The 11,398-nt window shown below is 43.5% G+C and overlaps 1 protein-coding gene across 1 annotated transcript; it reads left to right on the top strand.

Annotated features, from left to right (window-relative positions):
- Positions 1-522: 522 nt before the first annotated feature.
- On the top strand, positions 523-11,138 carry LOC308163576 (polyamine-transporting ATPase 13A3-like; the record flags this gene model as incomplete). Its single annotated transcript, XM_080537745.1, has 19 exons — positions 523-573; positions 1,218-1,391; positions 1,663-1,830; positions 4,454-4,524; positions 4,714-4,797; positions 5,020-5,089; positions 5,225-5,359; positions 5,550-5,622; positions 6,277-6,408; positions 6,920-7,087; positions 7,418-7,575; positions 7,746-7,934; positions 8,091-8,152; positions 8,322-8,472; positions 8,887-9,012; positions 9,150-9,167; positions 9,425-9,578; positions 10,318-10,438; positions 11,024-11,138. 19 exons carry the CDS (start codon positions 523-525, stop codon positions 11,136-11,138), a joined length of 2,220 nt encoding a protein of 739 aa, XP_080393871.1.
- Between the last annotated feature and the right edge of the window lie 260 nt (positions 11,139-11,398).

Below are 11,398 nucleotides of genomic sequence, written 5' to 3' on the forward strand. Positions count from 1 at the left end.
CATGTTTTGTTTAGAGCAAACCCAAGTTTATCAAGGTAACAGCGGCAATAAAAAATTAACCTTGAATGTTCAGATACAAATGGGCAAGCTACAAACTCACAGCCTTCAGCTTGGCCTTATACAGGGTCGTTACACTGTCCCATCCATTCAGGAGAGCGTGCCCTCACTATATCTTAAGTCCCTTATGTGGACATGCCTCTCCAATGGCACACATGGTGACCATCACCACTTCTAATACCAGTGTAGAGACCGGCAGGGTAGAGGATCTTGCCTTAAGCGTGGATCGAACTGCCCGTGCTAGCTACTGCCCCAAGAGGGTTAAGAGAGTTCATTCACATGGAGGAGATGCTCACATGTGTTACACAGGGTTGTGACAGTATTGAAACCTAACTTTGACATAATTACACAAATAGTGATGGGACTAAATGATACCCAAGCACAGGATCATCAGGGATGGAGAAAGGTGCTGTTCTAACATGTGACCTCTTTGTTTCAGTCGGTCCTTTGAACACTTCTGACAGGATGGAGAAGAAAGAATCGAAGATGGTCAACCAGGGCCTGGAGGAAGAGATGGTGAACATACAGATCAAAGCACTGTTCTCCCCTCCAAATTGCACTATATATCCCTAACCATAACCAATCAAATGCTCCAAATTTCCGGTCGTACCCCAATGACTAGATCGGTTCAATATGGCAAAAACATTCACTCTGCCTCCCATAAAGCATGGTGTAGTCATCATCACAATACAATTGATAGACATACAGAATCAAATCCTTTCATATTTGTCCTGCCAACAAACTAAAAGTTGAACAGGAGTGTGTGTGTGAGAGAGAGAGAGAGAGAGAGAGAGAGAGAGAGAGAGAGAGAGAGAGAGAGAGAGAGAGAGAGAGAGAGAGAGAGAGAGAGAGAGAGAGAGAGAGAGAGAGAGAGAGAGAGAGAGAGAGAGAGAGAGAGAGAGAGAGAGAGAGAGAGAGAGAGAGAGAGAGAGAGAGAGAGAGAGAGAGAGAGAGAGAGAGAGAGCCCAGTGTGATAACTGCCATCGGGACAGTGTACATTGCGTCAAGACAGCATGACGTGGAGAATGTGTCTTGCAGTACGACCCCTTTGACCCTATCACTTCCACAATCCTTCAAAAGTGCCACCTTCCCTCTAGTGGGGGTTGTTCTCTGACCCAAATGTGTGCCCATATTCTGTATGTATATGCTCTGTGCTGTAGGAGGTGTGGGGGTATCAGCCCTGCCTGTGGAAGATGGTGCTGGTGGGCGTCGGGGCGGTGTGCAGCGGTGGTCTCCTGCTCCTGCTGCTATACTGGCTGCCAGAGTGGGGAGTGAGAGGGACCTGCACACGGACCTCCGTCAGAGAGGCCCAGACCCTGCTGCTTCGGTCCACGGTACACTCACTGGAGATCTCTCCCCTCTGACATCCTCCAACCGTTTTTTCTCTCCATTTAATGTGAAGCAAATGTATCATCTATGTAGAGCATGTCCATGTATGACATGCAAAATATTCATAAACACACAGTAATGTGGCCATTGTATCAAGACAGTATTATATTGACTGTAATGACCATCTACCGTATTGACAAGTTGGTGTGTACAATGCTATCATACTGTGTATTTACAATGTGTAAAAGTGACCTGACACAGCTCCATACTGTTCAGGATGAATTCAAGAGGTGGTTCCGGGCCAGGGTGCATGTGATGCTTGCCCCAGGGAAGAGGCCATTTGACAGTGTGGAATTCCAGACTACATTCCATACTGGGGATGGAGCACACATCTTTAACCAAGAGGAACAGAAAGGAAAATATATCCATCTCGAACCCATACAGGTAGTTCCCTTTGATTACTTACCTACTACGACTGTATACATCAGATGCTGTTTCCTGATATGTCTGAAATGGCTCACCTTATTCCCTTTCCCTCATAACCACTGTTAAGAGAAAGCACTGGGTTGGTTTCCACCATATTGTCCAGTAGTTATTTAGGTTAGAACAGTGGTCCTGAGAGGGAGGAGAGATTTGGGAAGGAAGCTATCTACTATTGAGACACAATCAGCAATTGTGAATGAATGAATGAATGAATGAATGGTCTTTATTGTCATTGATATAGTACAGGTACCATACAACGACATTTGGGAGGGGGGGCTCCCCTGGTGCTAGGAAAAAAACTAAAAACAAGAAGGGAAAAGAGCTGGTTTACATAAATAAAGGCTATGTACACTATCCACTATACTATACTATACAAATAAAACACTGTGCTGTACTCTATGCTATGCTATACCTATTCTAACATTTCCTATCTCTAAACCTTATGTACCCGAGGGTTGTCATATTGCACATAGTGTTATTGCACATTCATTTAAAGTGTCGCAGTTTGCAGGTTTGAAATGTTCACAGTTGTGTTTCAGTATTGCACTTGATTACAATCTAGTAGCTGCCATCAAATTGTCTAGATTGTCCAGGGCCTAGAACCTAGGTATTTGCTGTGTTCAGGGCCTGAATGGCCCTGGGGTAGAAGCTGAGCTTCAGTCTATTGACACAGCGAGTCTATGATGATGGCTGCAGATAATGTCTATTTCATTAATCCCTTAGCACATAAAGTGCATCCAGACTTTTAGAGCAGGGGTCCCGTCCCCAATTACTTTTTATAGCGGGCCACTCAACCTCCAGCCCCATCACACAACCAAACGTAAATTTGTTACCGAAGTTACGTAAATACCAGTAAACAAGAAATATGAGCAATGAGTTATGGGAATATTCAATTGATGTTTGCTCTTTAGTCCTCCAAGTTTGCACACTGTCATCCACTGGTACCAGTTGCCGCCAGTAGGGGGCGGTAGACTGCGTGTTCTCCCTCCAGACGCGCATATTGCCTCATCTCATCTATTTTACCCTCTGGCTGTTATCTGGGCGTTGTGTAGTCATGGAAGGCCGCAGGTTAGCCGCTAATGCTAGCTTTGGTTGGCTGCTCTTCAGTGATTTCTGTAGCCTGTGGAATCTTTTCGGGGGATGATTCATCTGTCCAGTGAATTTTCCAGAACCAGGAACTCTAGTGGGACTTGTGCTCACAGCCCAGCACTGTGCAGCTCAATTGGTATTTGCCAGAGAACACCAGAATTGGCATGTTGGCCATTGGCACCCCGTTCTCTTCTCAGATTAAAGCAGGTTCACCCTGAGCACATGTGACAGATGGAAAAGAGTCTGGAGACGCCGTGGCGAACGTTATGCTGCCTGCAACATCATCTGTCATGACCGGTTTGGCGGTGGGTCAGTGATGGTCTGGGGAGGCATATCCTTGGAGGCTCGCACAAACCTCCACATGCTAGCCAATGGTACCCTGTCTTTGCAGGACAATGCCCGGCTTCATATGGCCAGAGTGTGTAGACAGTTCCTGGATGACGAAGGCATTGATGCCATTGACTGGCCCTCACTTTCCCCCGACCTGAATCCAATTGAGCACCTCTGGGATGTTATGTATCGTGCAGCCGCCACCGCCAAGTAGCTCACTGATGCCCTGGTCCAGGTCTGGGAGGAGACAGCCTGTCCAGGAGCTCACTGATGCCCTGGTCCAGGTCTGGGAGGAGATCCCCCAGGACACCATCCGCCGTCTCATCAGGAGCATGGCCAGACGTTGTCGGGAGTGCATACAGGCACATGGGGGCCATACACTCTACTGAGCCACATTATGAGTTGTCGTGATGAAATTCACGCAAGTTGGATCAGCCTGTGATCACAATTTTTTACTTAGATTTTCTGTGTGATTTTGAATCCAGCCCTCAATGGGTTAATGATTTTGGTTTCCATTGACCGTTCTTAGGTGATTTTGTTCTCGACGAATTACACGATCAATAAAGATATTCAACTTGAATATTTTGTTCATTGAGATCCGCAATGTGTGATTTAAGTGTTCCCTTAATTTCTTTGAGCAGTGTATTTTCGGTGTCAACTATACATTTCTTTGTAGCAATGGACTTACTGTTTTGTTTTATCTGTCTCGCTTTTCGATTCACTGCAACTGACATATTAATGCTAATGTTCTGTGGCGTGCCAAGGAAGGGGGCTGGACTATAGGGGAAATGCGGGGTGGAATTAACAGAGAACAATTCTTCTTTGATTGATTGCTGAAATTATTAATTATCTTTGAAATAGTGTCGTTGTCGTCATCCCTCCAAAAAAGAAATACCAAACGGAAGAAGACGACTTTTTAAAAATTATAATTTCCCTATGAAATTATTCTTTTTTCCTTCTGGCATTTATCCCAACATTCTTGTGGGCCTTAAATCAACCCGTCACAGGCCAGAAGTGGCCCACAGACCGCCTATTGGGGACCCCGGTTTTAGAGGATAGAGCCAAAAGAAGAAAACATGTTCACTGTCACATTACTTACGCAGGGCACTGTATACTGATGCATTGCTATCCCCTGAGCTCAAATCTTCCCCTCTCTCTTTCTTAGATACACTACTTCACCCACCACAGCACCAAATACTACTGGAATGATCTGCTACAGGATTTTGAAGTGTTTAAGTAAGAGTACCACTGCAAACCTAAAGTGCTGATTTAATGTTCTAATTTAACAATTTTGGGAGACTTTAGTAGCCACATGAATACCAGAATTCCATAGAGGTTATTCATCTGTCCAATAGAAGAGAGAGAGTTTCTGTGTGTCTGTGTGTATTACAATGGAGAAGATGACTGTGTGTGCTGCTCTTCTAGAGGTTTGGAAGATATCAGCTTGAGCTGTTCCAGCATCCAGTCTGACCACAGTACAGGTCTCAGCAAACTGCTCCAGGACTACAGGTACTACTCTACCATACAGATACCATTCAGATACCATATAATACAGATACCGTACAGACACCATACAGATACCACACCCAAGCTCAGAATCTGTCACTTCAGGTACACAATTTGTTTCTAACATTTGCCTTAACTGGTCATTCAAAACAGTACATACAGTAGTTGGCATTGAACATGTTTAGAAGCAAAGAAATGCTAATTACCTCACAATGCTTCAAATAGGAGATTGTTCTTTGAGGTGAATGAAATCGCTGTGAGGGTTCCTTCTGTGTTCAAACTACTCATAAAAGAGGTAGGCTATTGTGTATCCTGCTTCTCAAGATGTCTAAAACATACTGTTAATTGTCCATCTACTTCAATGTACAAAGAAATTGTATAGACAGCCATATAATACTGCTTGATAATCAGTCACTGTCATTCTCCTCAGGTCCTAAATCCCTTCTACATCTTCCAGCTCTTCAGTGTCATCCTCTGGAGCACTGATCAATATTACTACTATGCAGCTGCCGTCGTCTTCATGTCTATCATATCAACAGCTACTTCGCTGTACACAGTCAGAAAGGTGGGTGCAGAGCATTTCCTCCCTGAATAAGTAAAACCAGTCATGCTTGTCTTTAGGTACCTAATGTCAGATCCCTACATTTCAGATCACTTACTTTCATAAACCATGAATTGATTACCTGTGTTTGTCTGCTAGAGATGTTGTATGATTTTGTGTATCATGATTGGAAATACTCTCTTTTTTATCTCAGCAATATGTTATGCTCCATGACATGGTGGCGGCCCACAGTATTGTACGTGTTTCAGTGTGTAGAGGAAATAAAGGTATGTCATTATATCATAAGGGAGCGGGGCAGACATGATAATGTTAGAGCACTATGTGTGCTCGCTTGGTAATGAATACGTTTGCGTTCAATTGGTAACATTATCCTTTTTCTGTTGTTATGTTTGCCTTTTAATTTTTAATTAATTAATTTTGCCATTTAGCAGACGCCTTTAATCCAAAGCGATTTACAATTACGAATTACAGGGACATTCCCCCTGGAGTAACTGAGGGCTAAGTGCCTTACTCAAGGGCACACTAGTAGTGGTGTGGTTTCAGGCAGGATTTGAACTCACAACCTTCCGATCACAAGTCCAACTCACTATCCACTAGACCACCACTACCCCTTCTGAAGTACTATGCAAGTACAATGTAGTTTATCTGTACTAATATCATCTCTCATTCTTATGTTAGTAGTGCCTCTTTATTTCTTAGTGTAGACTGTTTATTTCTATTTATTTTGGAAATGGCTGTCTTTAGATTTAGACATTGGCACCCCGTTTTGCTTTTCTTATGGGCTAAAGTTTGATTTTCCATGATCCAAAACCTTGGAGTCTTGGTGTTGTGTTGAACATAGGAAAAAAAGGAATACTGGATCAACATGTACTGGAAATAATATATATGAGTATTTTTTTCCCTTCCTTGGTTGAATCCAGAGGTTGAGGAGGCCATGTCCACAGATCTGGTCCCTGGTGATGTCGTAATCATCTCAGCCAATGGGATGATCATGCCCTGTGATGCAGCGCTGGTCCACGGAACATGCATCGTCAATGAGAGCATGCTGACAGGTGATACAAACGTTATTTTTTCTCTATATGCTAAGAACGCCTTGAACAGACAGACTGCTGGATGCAGTTGAGGACCAGTGGACCACCACAACAACACTGGTTAGACTCCCAACAATGTTGGATTTTATTCAAATCCTGTTTTGGACTTTTAGATGCAGCCAGTCAATTGTTGAATGATAGAAGTGCAAACCACCTTAAATCAAGCTCTCACTCACCATGCTATGCTATGTAGGGGGAAAACTAATGTACAAAAAAATGCAGCATTTCTGCCAGATAGCAAACATGTTGTCTCGGTCTGTACAAAACATAACCAATTTGCAGGCACAGGTATGTTGACACAGTCGAAACATCTTAGGGTAATCTCTATTATTTTCCAGATTTTTAGCAATTAAATAATATTCATCACTTTGGCATTCATATTATGATAACATTCTAATCTAGATATTGTGCTGTAACAAACTTTGTGTGCCTCATGATGTGAATAAGTGTCCCACGGATCCTCCATCCTCAGGAGAGAGTGTCCCTGTCACGAAGACCAGCCTGCCTAGCTCTGGAGAGGAGGGGGCCACAACCTACTGCGTGGAGGAACACAAGAGACACACACTATTCTGTGGTACCCACGTCATCCAGACTCACTTCTACACAGGGGAACTTGTCAAGGCTGTGGTGGTTAGGACTGGTAAGACTGTTGTGTTCTTTTACATTTTTCACTCTGTACAGTGTGTGTCCATCTGGACACTAGGGGGCAGCGGAGATTAACATTCAGGCACGCAGGTGCTTATTATTTCAATAGGACATTTCTATTTAAGTTGTGTGTTTTGTTATTCCTGTGCGGTAGCTTGAGTCTCGCCAGTGGTACGTTCTCTCATGGTCCACTAGGACGTGTTGTGATATATATACCTCTCTAATGGTTCATGTGGGAGGCCTCTAACTGCATATCATCACAAAAGGAACCACCATTTTCAAGTGCTATTCAAGCTCTTATCTTCCCATATGTGTTGTCCCTCAGGCTTCTCTACAGAGAAGGGCCAGCTAGTGCGCTCCATCCTCTACCCAAAGCCCACTGACTTCAAGCTGTACAGAGATGCTTACCTCTTCCTGCTGTGCCTGGTGGCTGTGGCAGGGATCGGCTTCATCTATACTGTAGTCTTCAGTATCATAAACCAGGTACACCGTTCTGTGCTTGTCTGTACATCCATTTAAAGGGTTGATTGCATTTGTGTAGTGCCTTTTCATTGGGTGCTTAGTCATGCAGCTTGCCATTTAGAGTAAATGTCTAGTTCCTTCCCCTTTAAACTCTTGGGTTTGTTGAGCACTTTTCTTCTGTTCATTCTCAGGTTCCAGCGAAAACCATCATCATTGAGGCTCTGGACATCATCACCATCACGGTGCCCCCGGCTCTACCTGCAGCCATGACAGCGGGCATCGTCTATGCCCAGCGCAGGCTGAAACGGATGGGCATCTTCTGCATCAGCCCCCAGAGGATCAACGTGTGTGGGCAGCTCAACCCAGTCTGTTTTGATAAGGTGACCCCCATAGTGCCCCCCGCCCCCGTGCCCAAAGCACATCAGAAAACATTATGCCAAGTGTCAGGCTGTTTCAATTGCTAGGACATACTGGGTTCCATCGTATCATTTGTAATTGAGGAGTAGTCTAGTTACTGGTGTCGCTTTCCTACATAGACTGGTACTCTCACTGAAGATGGCTTGGATCTTTGGGGTATCCAGAGAGTTGAAAATGGCAGGTGAGAAGGACATGCAGTGTCCATGTTTTTGCATTTGTAAATGTTTGTCTGCAAGGGGCGTTTTTTTCTGGGCATGGGAGACTACAGCAAAAAGCAAACCATAATTTAGGTGACCTATCCTTAAGTCACACTCAGTATCACTCAACCTTTCTTTTCCCCCTTCCTTCAGTTTCTTCCCTTCAGAGAATGACCCTGAGAAAGAGAGCCTGGTCAAGTCTAGGTTTGTAGCTTGCATGGCAACTTGCCACGAACTGACTAAGATTGAGGGAGAACTTTCCGGAGACCCACTGGACCTCAAGATGTTCAATGCTACCGGCTGGGTTAGTCCGTCTCAATGCCATTTCTGTTCTTTTATGGATCTTATACTTATACTATAGTCACATGCCTATAAACCTTAATACAAGAATGACATCCAACATCCAAACTTTCACACTACCAAGTATGAACTGATGTATTGGCCATGCATACTAAGGTAAAGTGCTAGTGTGGGTATTGACACATAAATGTCATTCCCCTCCATTTGTCTGTATACCATACATTTTTTGTGCACAGGAACACTACGTTGTTGTTGCTTTGTGACAGCACCAAGCCAGCACCTAGTTGCCTAAAACATAAGCAGACAGGTACCCAGGCTAACTCCATCAGGTCAAAAAGGGGCGGTTGGTTCTCGATGGAGAGTTGAGACCTGACATGTTATTGACATGTTACTCAACACCAATAATTGTGATGTATAGATCCTGGAGGAGCCCACAGAGCAGGAAACAGCTCTCCACAATCCCATAATGCCCACTGTTGTGCGGCCACCCAAGCAAATTCTCCCTGAGATCCACCAGAGTGTCAATCACCTAGCCCAGAACATGGTATACTATGGACATACTCTTATACCTCTTAAACCTCCAAATATATGTGTGCCTAACTCATTACATAGTCTGAACTGAGTATACAATATTCATATACCGAGGAGGTTTTAAATGCAAACCTTCTATTTCCTTTCCAGGAGCTATTTGAGTTGTCGGTAAGTAGTCTGGGGCTTTTTCCTCCTGTATCTTTTTTAGATGTATAGAGACAGAAGGAGAGTGAGCCTTTTACACATGTTTCCTTATGGTTATAATTCATCTTGAAGACAACATGCCTGGTTAGAACCTGCTTAGATGTGTGATTACCTCAAGAAATGAAGGAAGAATGCATTTGAAGGAATTGAGACTTGGACTGACAGATGGACCTGTTGGTTGACTTAGTGGTTCTCATCTTGTCTTCCTGTCTTTCCTCCAGCAGTCCTATGAGATTGGGATAGTTCGCCAGTTCCCGTTCTCCTCAGTGCTCCAGAGGATGAGTGTGGTGGTCAGGAGGCTCGGGGAGAAACACATGGACTCCTACCTCAAGGGGGCGCCAGAGGTTGTGTCCAGCCTCTGCAGAGAGGAGACAGGTCAGCCATCTACTAAACCCCTGAATAGAGGTTGAAACGGGCCTAACATTTCAAGCCCAGTCTGTGGATGTGACACCCTAGCCCAACAGAGGAGAAAACTGCTCACTAGGAAGAGTGGAGAGAGAGAGACTGCTTGAATACTCACCTTAGTTACTTACTATCAAGAACTGTATTTACTGCACCTGACGTTTTCTGGAAATATAGAAGGTTTTTCATTGATGCCAATAGTTCTCTATATAAAAAAAGGCTTCACACTTTCAATTGATCTTATACTCTTTGCAGGTGCTGGCATGCCAGAGAGCATGACAGGGGAGAGGCAGATTAGGGAATTGGAAATGTTTATACAATTTTAACGCTACCTGGAAACACAATTTACTAGGACTGATAGAAATAGCGTGTAAACAATGGGACAGTAAAGCATTTTATTTTTCATTAAAAAAACAACAACCTAATTTTTATATTTGTTCTATTTATTATCAAGTTAAAGTAGAGACTCAACTTTTATTTGAGGGTATTTGTGTACGATTATTAATTATAATTATACTATATGTAACTATATTATAACATGTCTGGATATAAGATTGGGCAGGTGTAAGGAATATAGTTGTATTGCATTGCATTATGCAGACTGATGGAATTTTTTGTCATGTTTTTGCTTAAACCTATTCCATCCTCTCAGATCTACCCAAGTGCCCTGACAGTGTTGATTTATTCTGCTCCATCTCTCTCTCCCCTGTAGTACCAGAGAGTTTCCCAGAGACACTGGAGGCGTACACCAGGCAAGGGTTCAGAGTGATCGCCCTGGCACATCGCCAGTTAGAGGCCAAGCTCTCCTGGCACAAAGTTCAGAACCTCAACAGGTACAGTACATATATATAAATATATAATAATATATACTATTTAGCTGACACTTTTATCCAAAGCGACTTACATTGCAGTAAGTGCATACATGTGTCAGTATATTATGGTCCCAGCGTGAATCAAACCCACAACCTAAGTGTTGAGCGGGAATCAAACCCACATCCTAAGCGTTGTTAGCGCCATGCTCTACCAACTTAGGGATAAACTCACTGGCTGCGTCAACCTCGCCTTACCTCAGCAGCACGTGTGAGTTTCATTTAGGCGCCCATGTTAACGGTATAGAGCCGCCACATAGCCCGAGTGAGAGGCGCTCTCACGCCCGCCTGATGCTGGCTCCTGCGACTCGCTCGCTACTGAGTCAATAAGGGAACAGGTGTCCAAGAGGAATCTTATCCTTTCGAGGCATTCTTGATTTTGCAATTATAATATTTATTATAATATTATATTATACACTCAAATTAAAACAGTATTTAGAATATCTATGAGCCAGGAGAGACTGAAATCCATGTCTCAGATTTGTCTTGTGAGAATATGCATGTTTTTTGGTCCTGACATAAATCAATTCTCTTTCTTATGCCCTCCAGGGCTGTAATTGAGACCAATATGGAGTTCCTAGGACTCATAATCATGCAAAACAAGCTCAAAGAAGAGACTGCTGGGACTCTACTCACACACTACTCTTCTGTTCTCTACAAGTGATGTCTGTTACTTACCATGTAGCCAAACTCAATGTTGGATAACCTGGCCTGAATGATGGACCACAGAGCCCAGAGGAAGTGGGACGCCAACGCATACCTACAAAACAAACACAGAATCAACAAAACAGCACATGTGTAACTGTAAGCACATGTGATTGTGATTAATTGAAAGAGTTCTTAGACCATTGTACTTTCACTGACCCCAAATGCTATTGTATGTTATGTCATAATAAGATATCTAATGCCATTGTATGTTATGTC

Source organism: Nansenia antarctica (assembly GCF_963989245.1).
Source record: "Nansenia antarctica genome assembly, chromosome: 8".
In the NCBI taxonomy this organism is placed as follows: domain Eukaryota; kingdom Metazoa; phylum Chordata; class Actinopteri; order Argentiniformes; family Microstomatidae; genus Nansenia; species Nansenia antarctica.